Consider the following 19,883-nt stretch of genomic DNA (forward strand, 5'->3'; position numbering starts at 1 on the left):
CTGTTTTTGCTCTGTGATGAAGAGGCTAGAGTGTGTGTGTGTGTGTGTGTGTGTGTGTGTGTGTGTGTGTGTGTGTGTGTGTGTGTGTGTGTGTGTGTGTGTGTGTGTGTGTTGCTTTTATAGCATTGGTATAAAAAGAATGAAAAGCTTCGCTTTACACCGTAAAAGCATATAAAGCGTTCCTCTATTAAATGTTGTACTACTGGAAGTCTGTCATTCACTGGTGAACCTGACGAAAAATAAACTAAAGCTAATTAAATTCTGTCATCCGTTTAGTCTCATGTGGATGTGTTTAGTTACTGCAAATGTGTTGCACTTTTTAAAATGTTCCTTTCATAAAATAACTTTGATGTGCATTTTCTTTGCACCGATTTACAATCTTGCCGTACAGTACGTTACATTACAGGTGGTCCTCTGTATCCGACGGCCCGCTTTCCGTCTAACGCCTTATCCAACGCCGCATGATGCAGTCCACTGGACGCATTATCCGACGGTGAAGTGGCTGCTCATTGTGGGACAGAGTATGGTCCAGCCGCACAGCAGGTCCCAATAGGGTTGGACAGGGGTGGTGGAAGTTAGGGGTATGCCAGAAGGGCTTCCATGAAAATATACGTTTTCAGGCAGTGTTTAAATGGCTGAATGCTGGGGGAGAGTCTGATGGTGCGTGGGCGGGAATTCCAGAGAGGGGTCAGCATTTGGGAGAAATCTTGTAGGTGGGAACGAGAGGAGGTAATAAGGCAGGAGAAAGGGGGCAAAAAGGAGGGGGCGTTAAGGGGTATATTTTGGAGTTGGAGACATCAGGACTTAGTGAGGGATTGAATGTGAGGAATGAAGGCGAAAGCAGTCAGAGTTTGGGTGTAGGGGTGACAGTGGAAGGGGAAGAGAGTATTAGTTCTGTTTAGGACATTTTATGCTTCAGGTATCATTGGGACATCCAGGAGGCGATTGCAGAGAGTCAGTTGGTGACGGGACGAGTGGGAGAGGACAGGACAGGGAAGGAGAAGTAGATTTAGGTATCAACATGGAGATCATACTGAAAGACACAATATTGTATTAGCTCACATAGAGAAGAAGTGTAAAGTGAGAAGAGCAGAGGGCCAAGGAGAGAGCCTTGTGGGAACCCAACAGAGAGGGAGGATGTGAGGAGGAGGTGCCAGAGAAGGAAACGCTAAAGGAGTGATTGTCTAGGTAAGAAAAAAACCCTGAGAGGCCCATGAAGAGGAGTGTGCAGAAGGGGGATGATCAACAGTCGAAGGCAGCAGAGAAATATAAGAGGTAGCAAATTAACTTGCCATTACAAAAATAGAACCATTTGAACTCTTAGCCTTATTGAAATATTTATGTTAAGTGTAGCTTGTCTTGCATTATTGGGTAGTAAACACAGTTGAATAGCCCTTGAGTCTTTTATCTCCAGAGTAAGATTCCAAGTAACCAGCTGCTTCTTATGCGATATTAAAAGTAATCTTCCTTAATAACCACAGTACACTGTAGCCCTCCCCTCCGTTGGATCTTTTTCAAAGCATCGTATTAGAATAATTAAAGAACAAGAACACAGGAGAGTGTGCCCACTTGTCTCGCACATGCTCCCTAAACCTCTAAATCAACAAGCAGCATACATACTGCAGATATTCCGAGTCTCGCAGTGAGCCTACGAATGAGCAAATAAGGCACACTATAATATTGCACCTGTAACAAGTCTGAGCTTGTGTATAACCTTCTTTTCACTCCCAGTTCCACTTTCATAGTTAATTTCTCCATAGCTTCTGCATACAAGGAATTCTGGGTTAGGGAAGAGCACGGCCAGCGGCCGACACAATGACCGACACAATGACCAACTTCTCTTCCTTCTAGACTTGAACTTGGAACTTTAGTTCCAAATGTAAAAGAACATTTTTCCTTTAAATGCAGAAGGCAGGCACTCCGTGTTATGAAAAAAGGTGTATAGGATGGCGCTCTATACCAGCAAAAGTAACAGTGAATCACACTACTAACACAGTTGTAAAACTTAAAGTGCACTAAACAATAAAAGTGCCATGGTGTAAAGTGACTAATTAGAATATTTGCTTGGAGGCAAATAATAACCGTGATTTGTGTGTTGTGTAATAATAATAAACTGTGATCCTCCACTCAGCTTTCAAAATAGAGACTGTTTCCACGTCTCTTCAGATACTGGATAGGAGCAGGATGGAGTATCATACATAAAAAGTAAAACATACAAAAAGTCCTCAATGTTTACACTCACATGCTGTGAGTGTGTATACAGGCAGAATCCAATCCGTGGCACTGTATACTCACATGCTGTGAGTGTGTATACAGGCAGAATCCAATCCGTGGCACTGCTTGCAGATGTATCTAGGTGTGTGGGTTACCTGCAAAGAGAGAAGACCACTATAGCGCATATATGTATTCTAAAAACTTTATCTGAGCATTAATATGTCCCTGGCCCATAGAGGGCGCACTTGCTAGAAGGCCACTCTTTTAGGCAGTTAAAAAGACAATATGAGTCTTGGGCAGGACGGCGATCTCACCGCCTCTGTTATGCTCCAGTGATCACTGCGGGGGGCCGGATGGTGTCGCTTCTGGTTGCGGCCGCCTGAAACGTCGGGCGTGTCACAGGCGTTCCCTCTTTGCTGCAATAGGACTCTACGCGTTCCGCTAGGTTTCCCCAGCTTCGTCATGAGTCCATAACTAGCCCACACGCCAGGGAGATTTAAAGGGACTCAAATCTTACTATTGGATGGAATGCCCATCCCATCTGATAACTCTAAAATGATTAAAAATCCCGCACAGAACACCGCTAATCCAAATCTAATCCATACAGCATGTTTATTATAATGTTTTATAGGAATAAAAATCGCCGTATATACAAATAACACCAGTGTTACAATCTCTTTTCAAACAGGATACAGCTTAAAAACAGGTACAACATAGCATGAAGAATATCATGCAAAAAAATGCACTATCAAAACAGAACCATTATATAAACTATTTGGAAAACATCAATTGACACCTTCTTCTGGTACTGATGAATATATTCTCACAGGGAAAACGTGTAAAGAAGCAAGAAAAGAGATACAGGACCTTGCATTACTTTCTTACTCTGTTAATATATATTTAAACTTATGACACTATTGGTTTTCGGATGCTTTACTTTTTATGTATGATGTGACGCCGCCCGATCCTCCATCCTGCTCCTGTCCAGGCACTCGGTGTTAGCCAGGGCACAGGAGAACATGTGCTTGTTTGTGTAACGGCATTCTGGTTTAAGGGCTTAATAATAAATCAAAGGAGAATTGTGAATTTGTATGCACCAAGCCAGGAGTGGCCAGCTCCAGTCCTCATGGGCCGCCAACAGATTAGGTTATAAAAATATCCCTGCTTCAGCGCAGGTGGTGCACTTTTTTTTGATTGAGCCACCTGTGCTGAAGCAGGGATATCCTTAAAACCTGACCTGTGAGTGGCCCTTGAGGTCTGGAGTTGGCTGCCCATACGCTACGCCATCTGTTCCCCTGCCTCAGATATAAATACCATGTTGAGGCCCGTTAGCAGTGGTGCTCCGACACATTTGCATGCGTGAGCCTGAAAGACTCCAGTTCTTGGCTGAGAGAGAGGGTCACGTATGGAGAAAACCAGGGCAATTTGTACTCTGCATTTTAAATTGTACTCATTTACTAAATGAAGGAAAACCCAATTACAGACATGGGTACAGAGCTATATGCTGTGGGACACCTGGAGAGTTAGATTCACAGTTTGTGGATTTTGTAAATGAGTAACAGTTAAATAAAAAGTGTGTGTGTGTGTGTGTGTGTGTGCGTGCGTGCGTGCGTGCGTGCGTGCGTGCGTGCGTGCGTGCGTGCGTGCGTGCGTTCGTTCCAATTTGAGCTTGATTACATTTTACAAACCAAACTGTCCCCTGGCACAATTTCTCCCTGCTGTGTTGTGCACGGGCTTTATAATTGCAGAATTCTCTATGTTTCTGTGTATAGTTTCAATGCACCATAGTTGCTAAATGACAATACTGTAACACCTGTTTGAAGTGGTTGTTTTGTCAAGGCACTAAAGAAATTGCATTTTTGAAGTGAAACTTCTTTAGTGGCACCTCATTCCTAATGGGACAAAAATGGATTGTGGGGATAGAAAATGAAACGGATGTGACGTCACAGTGCTGGCAGTTGAGGCCAGGCTGTGTTCTGGCAAATCATATGCGGCGGCGATAGCCACCGGCGCCGCTCCTAACCATCTTTGTTCCCCCCAAACGGTCCCCCCCACCTGCTCAACATTTACTCGCCGCCGCAACTCCTAACGAGCACTGCTCCCCCCACCCGCTGACATGCCGGCGCCGCCCCCCCTCAAAATTTAATTGCCGCCACTCCCTGCTGACCTCCCCCGGCCGAGGCATGGAACGGGGGGGGGGGTTAGGGGGGAGGGTTGAGTGCGCTGCGTTCCCCACAGCACCATCAGAAGGGGATCGCTGCAGCGCTCCCCTCGAAGCCAGCTCCCGCTGACGATGACGCGCTGCCCCCCTTCCCCCGCCGACACTGCCTCTGCCCACGCAGTGCTTCCGGAGGGGGGGGGGGGGGGGGCTTTATTAAGGTATCTGCCCCTCACATACGCCGGGCCCGGTGCGGCTGCGTCTCGCCGGGGGTGGGGAGGAGAAGAGACTCAGGCAGAGCCGCCGCGGGTCTGCAGCTCTGCCTGGGGTGGGGGGAGTCAGGAGAGAGGGGGCAGGACACAGAAAGAGAGACATACATACACTGACAGACACACACATATACATATACATATACACACACACACACACACACACACACACACTGACTGACACACATACACACACACTGACTGACACACATACACACACACTGACTGACACACATACACACACTGACACACACATACACACACACTGACTGACACACACACACACACACACACACACACACACACACTGACTGACACACATACACACACACTGACTGACACACATACACACACACTGACTGACACACATACACACACTGACACACACATACACACACACTGACTGACACACATACACACACACTGACTGACACACATACACACACACTGACTGACACACATACACACACACACACACACTGACTGACACACATACACACACACACACACACACTGACTGACACACATACACACACACTGACTGACACACATACACACACACTGACTGACAAACACACATACACACACACTAACTGACACACATACACACACACACTGACTGACACACACACTGACTGATACGCACGCACACTGACTGACACACATACGCACGCACACTGACTGACACACATGCACGCACTGACTGACACACATGCACGCACTGACTGACACACATGCACACACTGACTGACACACATACATACTCTCTGACTGACACACATACATACACAAACACACATACATACTCTCTGACTGACACAAATACATACTCTCTGACTGACACAAATACATACTCTCTGACACACATACATACTCTCTGACTGACACACATACATACACAAACACACATACATACTCTCTGACTGACACAAATACATTCTCTCTAACTGACACAAATACATACTCTCTGACTGACATACATACTCTCTGTCTGACACATACACTGACTGACACACTGACTGACACATGTGTGCCGAGCACGCGCGTTATAAGTCAATTTCTGTGACAAAAGTCAAAGAAGTTTCACTTACTATGCGCGTGCACAGCACACACAGCTTTTTTTTTTACCTTTTGGCACATGAACTGAAATAATCAACCCTGGTTTTATGTTGCTAAACTCTTTGAAGGGGTCACATTTATTTGGCCAACATATATGAAACAATTTGTCAATGTAATTGGTTCCATGGGAAGATTAAATCACCCTTACCGGCATCATAATTACTATCCACAAAGGAACCAAGGCAAAATAAATTGGGATTGAGGAAACTGGTCTATAGGCAAAGTGTTGATTATCCTGATCACAAAAGAGCTCATGAAGAGGTAGATCCTAAAAATCCTTCAAAGCATTTGGTTATCATGTAAACATTATACTTTAAAAACAAAATACAGATTTGTTTTCATTTCTTTTTTAGCTGGAACATTATTTAATCGATTTTTAAACTAATCGTAGGTCCAAGTGGGAATACACACGAACATACCATTCGCGTTAAATATAATTGTTTTCTTAATTTCTTGCGCTGTGACCTCAGGCTGCGCTGGGCTCTGGAAAGAGCTCTATTTTGAAGACACTTAATATTTCACCTGCTCCTTTTCTCCTGACCGAAACATCAGATTCTAAATAATACAGACAGCCCCGAAAAGGGCAAGAGGAGATTTTTACAGTAAATAGAACATAAATCTGCACAAGAAAAGCATCTGCGTACACTGTAGATGTGTGATATAGATATATGTATGTGTGTATATATATGTGCGTGTGCGTGTGTGTGTGTGTGTGTGTGTGTGTGTGTATATATATATATATATATATATATATATATATATTAATTAAAGGAGAAAACGGTTGCCTTTACGTGGCTTTTTCACAATCACGTGCTTTATCTAGTAGTGCTCTAATTTAAGGCGAATCTGAAGACAAACTGCCTTTGTTGCAGGGACTGTGTATAGTGAATCATTACGCTTTTATAAAACCTTTATTATAATTCTGTCCTGATCACAGTATCTTTACTTCAAAGGTATGAAGCCGCCATATGTATTCCAATCTAAGCAGTATACGTGCATGTTCTGCTATATGGTGTTGCATGGCTAAGTGCAGCTGTAGTCTGCTCATTTCCCACACTCACCCCAGAGCTGAAACGGCATTCTCTACCGCTATCGGAGGTGAATGTTTGAGTTGCTAAATCTCTGGAAAGCCTCAATGTAATGTGGTGAGGGATTAGGTGTTTGCCATTTGGATTGAGATGCAATAATTGAATGTCAGTACTTGTGTTCAGCAAGTGAAAACTACCTTCTTTTGTTTTTGCCTCGAGTTATAAGGCTGCATCAGTCACTTAATTCCCATATGACATCTTGCTGTTCACAAAACTAGAAGGCACATACCCTGTAGCAAATAAGGACTGAAAAATGTGTGTGTTTATTTCTCCTGCATTCTGCCATGGACCCTGAGCAGCTGTGCGCATGTTAGTTTCCTCTTAATTAATTCTCATCTTTCCAACCACCAAAGAAACAGAAATACTCAGACTTGTGAAAGGGATAATGTCTCTAATAGTTTTTGCTGCTGATGTTGTGAAAGGAATAGCTTGTTTTTGACTTGTGGTAGGTATAACGTAGGAACCTGGTGCTTGGTATGTTCTACCTTCATATTGTTCTTATTGTTTGCTAGATGAGAAAGAAGAGGGAGTACTGGGGAGCATTCTTCTGCCTAGCTTTCAAATCTCTATGATGACTCCAGAAGATCATATAAATCGCATGTATGCATTTAAGGTAAGGGTTTGGAGCTTTCACATTCAGAGATATGGGGAAGGAAACGCTCTGTAAAGCATGCTCTTATCCCCTTTCCATGTCCGATTTTCAAAGGCAGGTCCAGCAATCCCCAATAATCCAGTTGTTGGTCAATTGAATTATTTTCTCTTGAGGTCAAATGACGACCTACAAATATGCAATTTATATTTGGAAAGAAGATTTTTACATTTAACCATCTTCTATTCCCTTCTTAAATAAAAAAAGCATTTTTTTATATATATATGTGTGTATATATATATATATATATATATATATATATATATATATATATATATATACACACATACATATATATAAAAAATGCTTTTTTTATTTAAGAAGGGAATAGAAGATGGTTAAATGTAAAAATCTTCTTTCCAAATATAAATTGCATATTTGTAGGTCGTCATTTGACCTCAAGAGAAAATAATTCAATTATTTTATATATATATGTATATGTATATGTATATGTATGTGTGTATATATATATATGTATATCATTTTTTTTTCTGCATCACAATAGAATGTGTGGGGGGGTAAGGACAAGAACAAAGCACAAAATACATATAAGTTAAAACATGATGAAACAATGGGTAATGAGGTCCCTGCTCCGGGAAGTTTACAATCTAAAAGGGATGGGGATAGTGACGATATAAGTATGTGTGGAGGTATAAGACCACTCAGCATAGGATTGGCCATAGGCTTGTCAGGAAGGGTTTTGAGGGAGATTTTGAACGTGTGATTGGTGGGGTAGAGGCTGAAGTGTCGTTGCAAAGAGTGCCACAGTTTGGGTACAGCCCTGAAGAAGCCTTTGAGGCGGGAATGAGAGAGGGTGGAGGTGATTGAACAGTGCCTGCTTTTGGGAGAGTACTTGGGGATTTGATTGACATGTAGAAAGGGGCTTTGCGGGTGAGAAGCGGAATCTTGAATTGGATTCTGCTGGGTAGGATTAGCCAGTGTAGGGATTTGCATAGTGAAGCAGCAGATCAGTTGGTGAGGTACATATGCCTGGTAGCAGAATTTATGATAGACTAAAGGAGGATATCTGGAAGATGGTGAGATCGACCTAGTTGCAGTAAACCAATCGGGATATTAAAAATGCATTACTTAGAGTTTTGGTGGATTTTAGCAATGTTCCTGAGTTAGAAGTGGCAGGAATTGGTGATATACTGGATATGTGGTATAAACGATTGCGAGGAGTCAAGTTTGACACCTAGACATCTGGCTCGTGGTATCGAGGGGGGGAAGATCTCAAGCATAGGGTGAGAATAAGGGGGCAAGGGAAACTATTTAGTTCTCTTTTTGATGTGAGATAGTGGTGGGACATCCAGGAGGTAACAGCAGAAAGACACTTAGTGATACAAGCAGACAGAGTTGGAAGAAACTGTTAAAATTGATATTTGGACAAGACCTACAGATGTAGCCAGACTGGCTGTCCCTGTTACCGAGGAAAGCTGAGGCATCCCCCTGGCAGCAGGGAAGTCTGTTACGGAAGTCGGGACGCGCCACCTGGCGCAGGGGCTTTTTCCTCTGCCGGAGCTGCGTTTTTTTGGTGCCGCTCCGGGGACTGTAAGTTTGGCTACATCTGTATCTTAGAAAAAGAGAAGCACTTCTCCCCTTTGTGTTATTTATATTATTTGTTATCTTTATGATTGTCACGTGTATTATGCTGTGAAGCGCTATGTACATTAATGGCGCTATATAAATAAAGACGGCATACATTATTATTATTATTATTATTATTATTATTATTGTGATTGAATTCCGGATATCCCCCACATTAACAATTGTGAAATTTTGTTTTCCGTTGGTTGTTTTTTTACCCACATTTGTGCTGTCCTATGTGAGCACATCTTGGTCATTGGTCCATTGAAGTAAATGAAACCTACAAATAATTATGGTGAGTACAAATTAAAAAATGTATTGAACATCTAGACACTGACACTCCACTCAACATGTTAAAGTGAATCTACCGTTTCTGCAAACTAATAGCTTTTTTTATCTATGTAAAGTATGCTCATGTTTTGTACTGTATCCTTTACACACCGGTTTGGAGCATGTGAAATGTTTTTTGTGTACGAGTTTTTAAAATCCTCCCTCTTGCCTCCTCCGTACAGTGCAAGGTAACGACTCCCGACCATGTTAAATAGGAGCCTTAGAAAATATCGAAGTCTCTTGCAATATAGTTTGGCCTAAGTTTGGTAGATTTCTGTTTTTAAATGCATTTATTTTACTCGTCCTGGAGTTTAATGACCATATCGACCATGGAGAGAACTCTTGAACGTAAGATTTCAAGACCACATAGATTTGCTGATCAACATGAAGTTGATTTTGTGTCATTCCCTAATGATCATGTACTTGAGATGTATAGACTTTATATACAATATTATGTACTGTATATACTTTCATACATTCATACTTTTTTTCTTTTTCTCTTTTTCAGAAGCGAAGTAGTTTGTTACAATGACCCTGTAATTTCCAATCAGGCAACCCACTCAAACATGCGGACATACTATTTCTGCACAGACACGGCCAAGGAAATGGGATTGTGGATGAACGTTATGAGTGAAGCTTCCCTTTTGCACACAGAACCTCCAAAAAGGTATATTTCTAGTTTGCAGACTAGACTTTGTAGTAGATCTGCTATAAACTGCTTTGGATGCCGGCACTGCTTCCGAAATGACTTCTTTATTTCGTGGTTTCAGGCACTATCTTTACTGTTTTTACCATGCTTAACATTGCACAATTTAAATGTACCCTTCAAAATATATAACTACGGGTATTTCCATGTACTTATGTACGTGTACATGTGGCTTTTAACCATTTTGATTGCTGCTTCAAATTTGATATTTCAATGACATTGCGTGTTGTTCTTTAGTACTCAAATCGTCATGCACTTAAACCAGATTGCATTTCTACTGATTAGGCGTTTATAACACACACACACACAGTAAACGGGTGGTGGTTCTCCTTGGCTGAGCCACGCTACTTTCAGCTGTGGGGATATCCCGCTTCCTGAGCTACTTACCGTTGGAGTAACCAGCTTTGATCCTTGGTTTATCCATGAGATTTAAATGACCATCCAATATCCGCTGCACTTTTTCTTTCCCCTGGAGGGAGATTTCGAACCGGTAACTTCACCAGCAAGTATCTTGACAACCTGGTGGTCTCGGAGCTGAAAATAGCGCGGTTCTGCTCTCGATGTCCCGCTCTTCCCTTCCTGACTAAAGGGGGGTGTAAAAAAAAACAATATTACATACATATAGAGGCTTTGTTCTTTTACCACTTGTTTTCTTCGCACTTATTTTCATATAAAATCTTGGTCTGTGCTCAGGGCACCAGTATCTCGGCTAAATGTGGCAACCGCTGCCGTGTTCCGGCCTGACTGCAGCTTTGCATTCCTAGGCCGAGTTTATAGTTCAAATACTGTTGGCGATGTTGAATACATAAAGATATAAAGATAGAATTTAACAGTGTATTATTTTATCGCCACATTTGTCAAGTCAGCACATATATTTTCTAAAACATTAGCAAAGTCGCCACAAGTATGTCCCACAGTATGCACCGTGGCAAGGAGCTACATAGCTGGACTCTCCGCTGCCTGTTCCCCACATCAGCTATAATCGGTATTTAAAGATCCGAGTGTGCAGGAAAGAATGTCCGTGGCAAAGCCCTTTCCAATGATAAATTGTACACGTATGATACCGGAGCTTAAATCTAACACTGCTTTATTTCTAGAGGGTCGTGATGTAGTAGATCTCTTATAAAAACCACCAAGCAGTCCGCCTAGCAAATGCATCTTTCTTAAAAGGTGTAGCCAAAGAACTATTGTTTTTCTTGGCTAAATTCATCAAGCAGTTTCTCTCAATCTGGTTTTAGAGATTTGTATGATTGAGAGGGATACTTGCTTTAAAAAAAAAAATTAAAAAAGAGCCCAATCTGCCTACTCAAGCAAGTCCGAATCGGATCAGGAAAGCGGGTGTCTGTGCTTCTGTCCGAATCGGATCAGGAAAGCGGGTGTCTGTGCTTCTGTCCGAATCGGATCAGGAAAGCGGGTGTCTGTGCTTGTGTCCGAATCGGATCAGGAAAGCGGGTGTCTGTGCTTCTGTCCGAATCGGATCAGGAAAGCGGGTGTCTGTGCTTCTGTCCGAATCGGATCAGGAAAGCGGGTGTCTGTGCTTCTGTCCGAATCGGATCAGGAAAGCGGGTGTCTGTGCTTCTGTCCGAATCGGATCAGGAAAGCGGGTGTCTGTGCTTCTGTCCGAATCGGATCAGGAAAGCGGGTGTCTGTGCTTCTGTCCGAATCGGATCAGGAAAGCGGGTGTCTGTGCTTCTGTCCGAATCGGATCAGGAAAGCGGGTGTCTGTGCTTCTGTCCGAATCGGATCAGGAAAGCGGGTGTCTGTGCTTCTGTCCGGATCGGATCAGGAAAGCGGGTGTCTGTGCTTCTGTCCGGATCGGATCAGGAAAGCGGGTGTCTGTGCTTCTGTCCGAATCGGATCAGGAAAGCGGGTGTCTGTGCTTCTGTCCGAATCGGATCAGGAAAGCGGGTGTCTGTGCTTCTCTCCGGGTCGGACATGTTTCTAGTCAGGTGTAGTAGGTTTTATGTGCAATTAGAATGATGTAATTAATTATCCCAAGCAAATGCAAAGAACTTTGTGGTGCTGACTGGACCTCCATTTGTTTAATGTGACGATTGTATGTGTAGATATATAATTTGTACAGAATACAGTTCATTAACCTCCAAATGTTTCTCACTTTAATACCTCTATGTAGAGTGGAGATAACAAAATGTGAGAATATAGGACCACAAGAAATTAATCACATTCCAAACCACAGACTATTAATCAAGCCCGAGGCGAATAATAACGAGAAGAATAAAGAGGTCAAAGTGGAAGAAAAGAAAGCTCGAGAGGCAGAAAAATATGGTTTTCAGAAAGATGGGCAGGAGAGACCCTTAACCAAAATCAGCAGTGTGAAACATTACTCCTCTGTTTCCGATTATGAGATCTTGGCTGCTAGCACAGCACACTACAGATCTATGCATGTGAATGGGCCGGGAAACCAGGCTATTGAAGGCCACCTATCGGAGATGGGCGGTGGTGACCATCAGAGAGTTTTTCCTTCGTATGTGGAACCCGAGAGAGTGATACAGAGAACCAATTCCATGTTACAGCTGGAACAGTGGATTAAAACACAGAGAGAGAAGGGCCCAGAAGAAGAAACGAGAGGGTGGGTTACTTTATATGATCTTGTAAATGTAGGCCTGTTGGGATGCATCACTGTCTCTTTGTGCCATATCTGTGTTGCTCGATGTTCGGGGTTTCTCTCAGTATTGCCGCTCTCATTAATTGGATTTCACGCACATCGAACCAGTCTTGTTTATTTCAAAACATGAGGAGGCATCTGTTTGAGATTTTGATTTTCAGCGATGTTCTTTATCTTAACAGCATTATTTAAGGAGTGCTGCTCTAATATAAACAGACATTTTCAGGCCACATTTCACTGCCTGCTAATCTGATCTTATTATGCAACACATTGTATAGATTGTAGCAGTTGACATGATAAAACTTTGTTTTGTGTACATTAGTATGATCTATTTAGCATTATCATCCTGCTTGCTTATATTTTCTGTTCATTATCAAAAAATATCAATTAAGTTGAATTTTTAAAAGTTGTATTCTGCTTTCTTAGTCTTAAGCCCCGACAACGGCACCAAATGAAGCGCACACGCGCGCTCACCGAATCATCATTTGTAATGTATTTACTCTGCGGTATTTGGGCAAAGTCGAAGATTTTAATTTTATAGTTCACCAGTTTTTGCTTTTGATGCACTTCATTCTTTGATACCCAAATTGGCATGGATATTGCATACAAATATTATTTTACCACCTACTGGAACTTGATACATTAAGTATTTTTCTTTTTCCGTTTTCTAGTGTAATGTCGTATCAGACGTTGCCCAGGAATATGCCAAGCTATCGTGCACAAATTGTGCCACGCTACCCAGAAGGCTATAGGACTTTGCCACGAAATCTCAAAACAGGACCAGAGAGTCTTTGCAGCACAAGAGGAACCCTTTATGATCGAACTATGCTACCAATGACATCAACTGCGGAAGAGAAAAGGAAGTCCATCCGTGATGACACAATGTGGCAATTGTACGAGTGGCAGCAGCGGCAGTTCTACAATAAGCAGACCACTATTCGCCGGCACGGATCTCTTAATAGTCCTAAAACAATGATTCATATATCCGATCAGGCATTGCCTTCCATGCCTTCCATGCCGTACTCCCCCTCCCACGGCTCCATATCTGGTTATCACACATATTCCCCACATCGGTCGTACAGATCAGAAGTGTCATCCCCAGTGCAAAGAGGAGATCTGACCCTTGATCGGAGGCAGAAGCTTCATCCTAATAAGGTAACGTTTGTTTTATCAGCGTGTTTAATCCAACAATTCCTAGGTAGATATCCATCTGGCGCAGGTAAATACAGGCCGTCCTCGCTTTACAACGCTTCGCTTTACAACGAATGGCTTATCCAACTCTGTGCAATGTATACCTATATTCATTTTTACAACGCCAAAATGGCTTATCCAGTGCTCTTACGACGCTTTGCAACGTTGTGTATGTGTGTATATATATATATATATACACATTCACATAAACAACGTTGCAAAGCGTCGTAAGAGCGTATATATATAATATTATATTATATTATACTATATAATATATTTATTATGTTATATTATATATAATACAGTATATACACTATATCATTTATGTGTGTGCTGCATATCTTATTGCCTGCATAAAATATTTGGTGTATTTTAGTGTTAAAAATGCCTTCAGGAACGGAATCTTTCATTTAAACAGTGTTCCTATGGGAAAACGTGTTTCGCTTTACAACGCCATTTTGAGTAACGCATTGTCGGATAACCGAGGACTGCCTGTACAGTATATACACTATATAATTTATGTGTATGCTGCATATCTTATTGTCTGCGTAAAATATTTAGTTTATTTTAGCATTAAAAATGCCTTCAGGAACGGAACCTTTCATTTAAACAGTGTTCCTATGGGAAAACGTGTTTCGCTTTACAACGCCATTTTGAGTAACGCATTGTGTTGGATAACCGAGGACTGCCTGTACCTTGCTCTTAATAAAAATATATTTGTATTCTCTTTGATGTCAGAAGGTAATGTGTGTGTGTGTGTGTGTGTGTGTGTGTATATAAACACACACACACACACACACACACACACACACACACACACACACACACACACACACACGTGAAATGACATACATGAGCTCATAAACGCTTAAGTTACACAGAAATATTTCATAACAAAACCGCTGTGCTGCGCAGTAACGGCAATCGCTACAGCACATGTTCTGCTTACTGTGCAGCCACTGACTGATGTGCGCGAGGCCCACCGTTTGCAAGAAGTGCTTCGTGTTTTACACGCCTTTGTGATCATGCCAAAAACACACACGGTTTTTAGATGTTATTTAAGAAATCGCATATGGACATAGCACCTTCATCCATTACCAGAACAGTTACAGTACAAGTGTTACTCAAAATCTCATGCAGTTGCTGTGTGTAAAGGGCGAGCATTTGATTTGCCCGGGACATACTGTAGCTGCCACGTTTGAGGTCTGGCACGCCACGGGCCTCCACATCCACATGGGTTTTTCCTCATTTCTAGGGGAGATGGCATTCTACCGTCCCGCTGAGCACTGAACGCTATCTGACGGACAGGGAGACTTCCGTTCCCATCATCAGTGACGTTGCGATCATGTGATCGATCCCAAGGAACAATCACATGATCTCAATGTGCCAGGAAGGCTGTGACACTGAATTAACCAATCAATGTATTGATCCATTTCAGATCAATTCAATTCATTTTTACCCATTCCACATGTGCGCTCCTAACCGGAGCTATGATAAATATAGAATACTCTTCCTGCTGTTACAATATATTTATTTCCCTGAACCTTCCATTTCTGTGCGCTCTGTTTTTGTTTATGTTGTGGAGCAGAACTGGCCAACATCAGTCCTCAAGGGCCACCAACAGGTCAGGTTTTCAGGATATCCCTGCTTCAGCACAGGCAATGCAGTCTTTGACTGAGTCACCAGTGCTGAAGCAGGGTTATCCTGAAAACCTGACCTGTTGGTGGCCTTTGAAGACTGGAGTTGGCCTCCCCTGTTTTAGAAGAATGAATGTAAATAATATTTACAAGTTTAAAATGATCTTTTTTGAGGGCGGTTTTATTACGCTAGGCTTATTGCTGCTGGCTGAGCTTGGGTACACTTTTATCAGTGCTAGATCTGCTCCTTGAGAAACAATTATAATTCGATTCCTACCTAGTATTTACCATTGTGCTATTTGTAGTTTGGCTTTAAGACCTAAGCGTGCAAAGCTAATAAGCATGCCTTAATGTGTGGAATAAAAATGGGAATGTATTTACCTGCATGAGTGCTTCCATTTGTATTGCATCTCTAATATAACCTGCAACATGTGACTGGTGGAAGAGAAGCAGCTTTGGTCCTTCCAGGTTTAGTTCAGGAATGCTTTCTTACTAACACATTTAACAGTCAGCTTGACAGACGTTGAAAAGGAACATGAGTTTCAATGTGAAATCTTGTGTTCCCGTAGCACGCCTTCGCGTCTGACAGAAGGTCAGTGCCAGCAGGACTCTCTTTACAGCCCGTTACTCCGCAGGGTCTCCAAGACAAAACTGTGAGTGCCATTTCTATCTATAATAACCGTTTTATTGTGTTTGCTTAGTACCAGCGGCTTCATAAGAGAAATAGTCAGGCAAAATGCTTTGTGAGGTACAAATCTTAATTCTGTTTTTTTTAAATATCATGTGTTAGGAGCTGACGTACTTACGGCGTTTATGCGCACACAGTTTATGCTAATACAAAGTACTTGCAAAGAACTCAAATATAAATGCATGCCAAGTGTGATATAAATGTGCTGATTAAAGCACAAGATGACTGCATTGTTGAAAATGTGATAGCTATTGTGAGAAGAACTTTTTCTGTTGACTTCCTAAGCACACCAAAGGGATTAGACAGACTAAAATGCAATGTAAAAAAACTGGTTTGTGCAACTTTAGTAATTAGACGATCTCTGTCCTTCACTGTTTGGCTCTGTGTGCTCAGCAGAGCTGTGACAGTCTCATATCCGCCTCTTGTTTTTTCTTCTATAATACAATCATGTATGCATCTTACTGTATAATATACAGTGTATATAATGTTGGAATATAGGACACATCCTCCTAAAACTAGGAGCCGGCACGTCAGAGGTCTTAATACAAGAAAAAATCATTTTAATCCACACAGATAACGTTTCTCTCAAACACACTGACGTGTGTGTGTGTGTGTCCGTCCATCCGTCCGAAACGTCGATCTGTGTGGATTAAAATTCTTTTTTCTTGTATGAAGACCTCTGGAGCGCCGCCGGCTCCTTGTTTTTAGGAGGATGTGTCCTGCAGGGTACGTCTCCCCGGTGGGGGGTGATCGCTGTGCACCTGAGGCATAAATCCAGTGAGGGCACCTAATTCCTTCTTCTATAATATTAGAATGACTTGTCTCATTGAACCCTAAAATGAAAATAAATTGTCCCCCCCCCCCCCTCTTATTCCCTCTCTGTGGTAAGATAGAGAACATGCTACATGAATTGTGCAGAACTTACATGGCACACAGTATCAATAGAAACCTTCAGACATGCTTGCAGTGGGTAGAATAAAAATGTAGCCGTTTTGTTACCCAAGTTGTCACCTGAATAATACCAAACTAAAAAAGATATCATACAAAGTAATAGTTATTTCTATAACCTGTTAACAGACTCCATAAATGTTCCACTCCCAATAAACTGTTTTGGTCAAGATCTGAAGTGCTGCTCAGTTCAAGACTGGTTATAAATGACATTATTTCACCCAGATCCAAGTGTATCAGGCAGTTTTTCTGTTGCAGAGTTTTAACTATATTGTGCCATCTAGTGGTGGTCTTGATAACAATTTTGCACGTGCCAAATAGTATTTATAGTAAATTTTGGGCCTCATTCACAATACGTCGGTAGGTATATACTGTGTAAGCCCATTACAGCGAATGCACATAAACCATGTGAGTTTTTTTGTGCATTAGTCCTTCAGTCCGTTTTATAAATATATTGTTTATTTACAAAACAATAATCCAAAATAAACTGCCTTTCTTACATGGCACAATCCAGTTAAGTAACAAGCTGCAAACTATTTTGGTACACTTTTTTGCAAATCATGTTCTGATTACGACTTGGAGCCCAGTGAGACTTTTCTGTTGACATAATGGTGTCACATAGCTGTAAAATGTAAAAAATCTACTTTAGAAGAGAAGTGGAACTGGTATCCTGTTTCAACGCCGATTTAGAACATTCCATCTCATACCGATACTGCGCTCAGTCAGACACCATGTTTTGGTGCGAGTTATAGGACCCAAATATATAGGACGTGAACTTCAGTTGGTTTTTTTTTTTTTTTTCAGTTGGTTTAAAGAAAATTGGTAGTAAATATTTAGGTTTTATATATTGTCCTATGAGTTTAATTTGCTTCTGTATTGATTATATTCAAATGCATCATCATTGTAAAATATGTTTACAATATATTGGAATTTAGTGCATTGTTGTAAACGCTACTTGTGTGTGTGTCACAAGTTTGAAATAAGAAAATGAAAAGACCGTTTTAACGTTACCGTCTGCCATCCAAAGCTTACCAATTTAGTGATCCGATCTCCTCTTGAATGTGTTTTGGGCGTCTCCCAAGAGGTTAAAGTTCATCCTATTGTGTTCTAATGGATGTCTATGAATTTTACCTTATTAGAATACATAAGTTGTGTTCTTCATGGTTTGCTATTTGGCCATTCTTTAATTGAATTAATAATAGATCAAGTCTATGTGACCACACAGATGTACCATGCATCATGACGTTCTTCACCTGAAAACATGTATGTGGTGCTATAGGGACGAGCTTTGGATTGCAATGTTATTAATAGATTCTCCTACAATACTAAAAAGGACCAGGTCCTACATTTTTCCCATGGTGGTACTATGCCAGAAGACGCCTTTGTTACAGCATGTTCAAGCGAAAGGGGTGTCTTCTTATGGCATTCACTGCTTAGTAGATATGGGCCTTTAAGGGCAGTAGTAACAGACCAACCTTCTGTAGATGTATCGACAATAAATGCCCCAGTTCATGCATACTACTCTCATTTGCACTCAGCAATAATGCAATCCTGGCCTAGGTCCGTGTTTCCCAGCTCCAGTCCTCCGGTACCTCTAAAAGTCCAGGTTTTAAGAATATCCTCACATTAACACAGGTGGCTCAATAGTTTTGAACGACCTGTGCTCAAGCAGGGATATCCTCGTATGCTTAAAACCTGAACTGGAGTTGAAACGCTGACCTAGAGGCAGTGCCAGGTATAGCAATGGTAAACCATGACATAGGGGCAGTGCCAGGTATAGCAATGGTAAACTATGACCATGGGGCAGTGCCAGGTATAGCAATGGTAAACCATGACCTAGAGGCAGTGCCAGGTATAGCAATGGTAAACTATGACCATGGGGCAGTGCCAGGTATAGCAATGGTAAACCATGACCATGGGGCAGTGCCAGGTATAGCAATGGTAAACCATGACCTAGAGGCAGTGCCAGGTATAGCAATGGTAAACCATGACCTAGAGGCAGTGCCAGGTATAGCAATGGTAAACCATGACCTAGAGGCAGTGCCAGGTATAGCAATGGTAAACCATGACCTAGAGGCAGTGCCAGGTATAGCAATGGTAAACCATGACAAAGATTAACCGCATTTTTCAAATGGAAATCGTGCCACACACCGGGGTTAACCAAGTTATGAGACACCCGTTGTGTATGACTTGTATTTTTATTATTAAGTACTGTTGTTTTAAATGACACTGTATGGTAAAAATGCAAATCATTGTTTTCTGGGGTTGGTGTATTTAAAGGTTGTTTAGGACAGATTAACTCACTTTGAACTCTTTGGCTTCCCAATACTGCACTCCTTCAGCCAGAGGAGCTGACACTGTTGCTTATCAAGCTGAGAAGACAGCAAGCTGAACTGAGCAGTATCCGGGAACATACATTAGCACAACTCGTGCATCTAAAACAGTCCTGCAGCCCAAAGGTCAGCTATGAGGTTGTGTCTCTCGTATCATCATCATTAATTGTGTACTATTAATTAGTCAGTGTGTGTTGTCCCCATTTCTCCCAAGATTCACAAACCGTCACAAACAGGTTTTATCATCTTTGTGGGTTTGCATCAGTGATGTGACGTTATTAACCCTTTGGTAATGTAACAATTGTGCTTTAAAGACCAGACACGTGCGTGCGTTCACATC

General features: G+C 41.8%; 1 protein-coding gene across 1 annotated transcript; it reads left to right on the top strand.

Moving 5' to 3' along the window:
- Window positions 1-7,325: 7,325 nt before the first annotated feature.
- LOC142483604 (pleckstrin homology domain-containing family A member 5-like) lies at window positions 7,326-19,766 on the top strand. The gene is made up of 6 exons (XM_075583616.1): window positions 7,326-7,461; window positions 9,966-10,081; window positions 12,255-12,710; window positions 13,418-13,901; window positions 16,144-16,227; window positions 19,553-19,766. Exons 1-6 carry the CDS (start codon window positions 7,417-7,419, stop codon window positions 19,721-19,723), a joined length of 1,356 nt encoding a protein of 451 aa, XP_075439731.1. The 5' UTR covers window positions 7,326-7,416; the 3' UTR covers window positions 19,724-19,766.
- Window positions 19,767-19,883: the final 117 nt, after the last annotated feature.

The sequence above is a fragment of the Ascaphus truei genome, unplaced genomic scaffold (assembly GCF_040206685.1).
Source record: "Ascaphus truei isolate aAscTru1 unplaced genomic scaffold, aAscTru1.hap1 HAP1_SCAFFOLD_3418, whole genome shotgun sequence".
In the NCBI taxonomy this organism is placed as follows: Eukaryota; Metazoa; Chordata; class Amphibia; order Anura; family Ascaphidae; genus Ascaphus; species Ascaphus truei.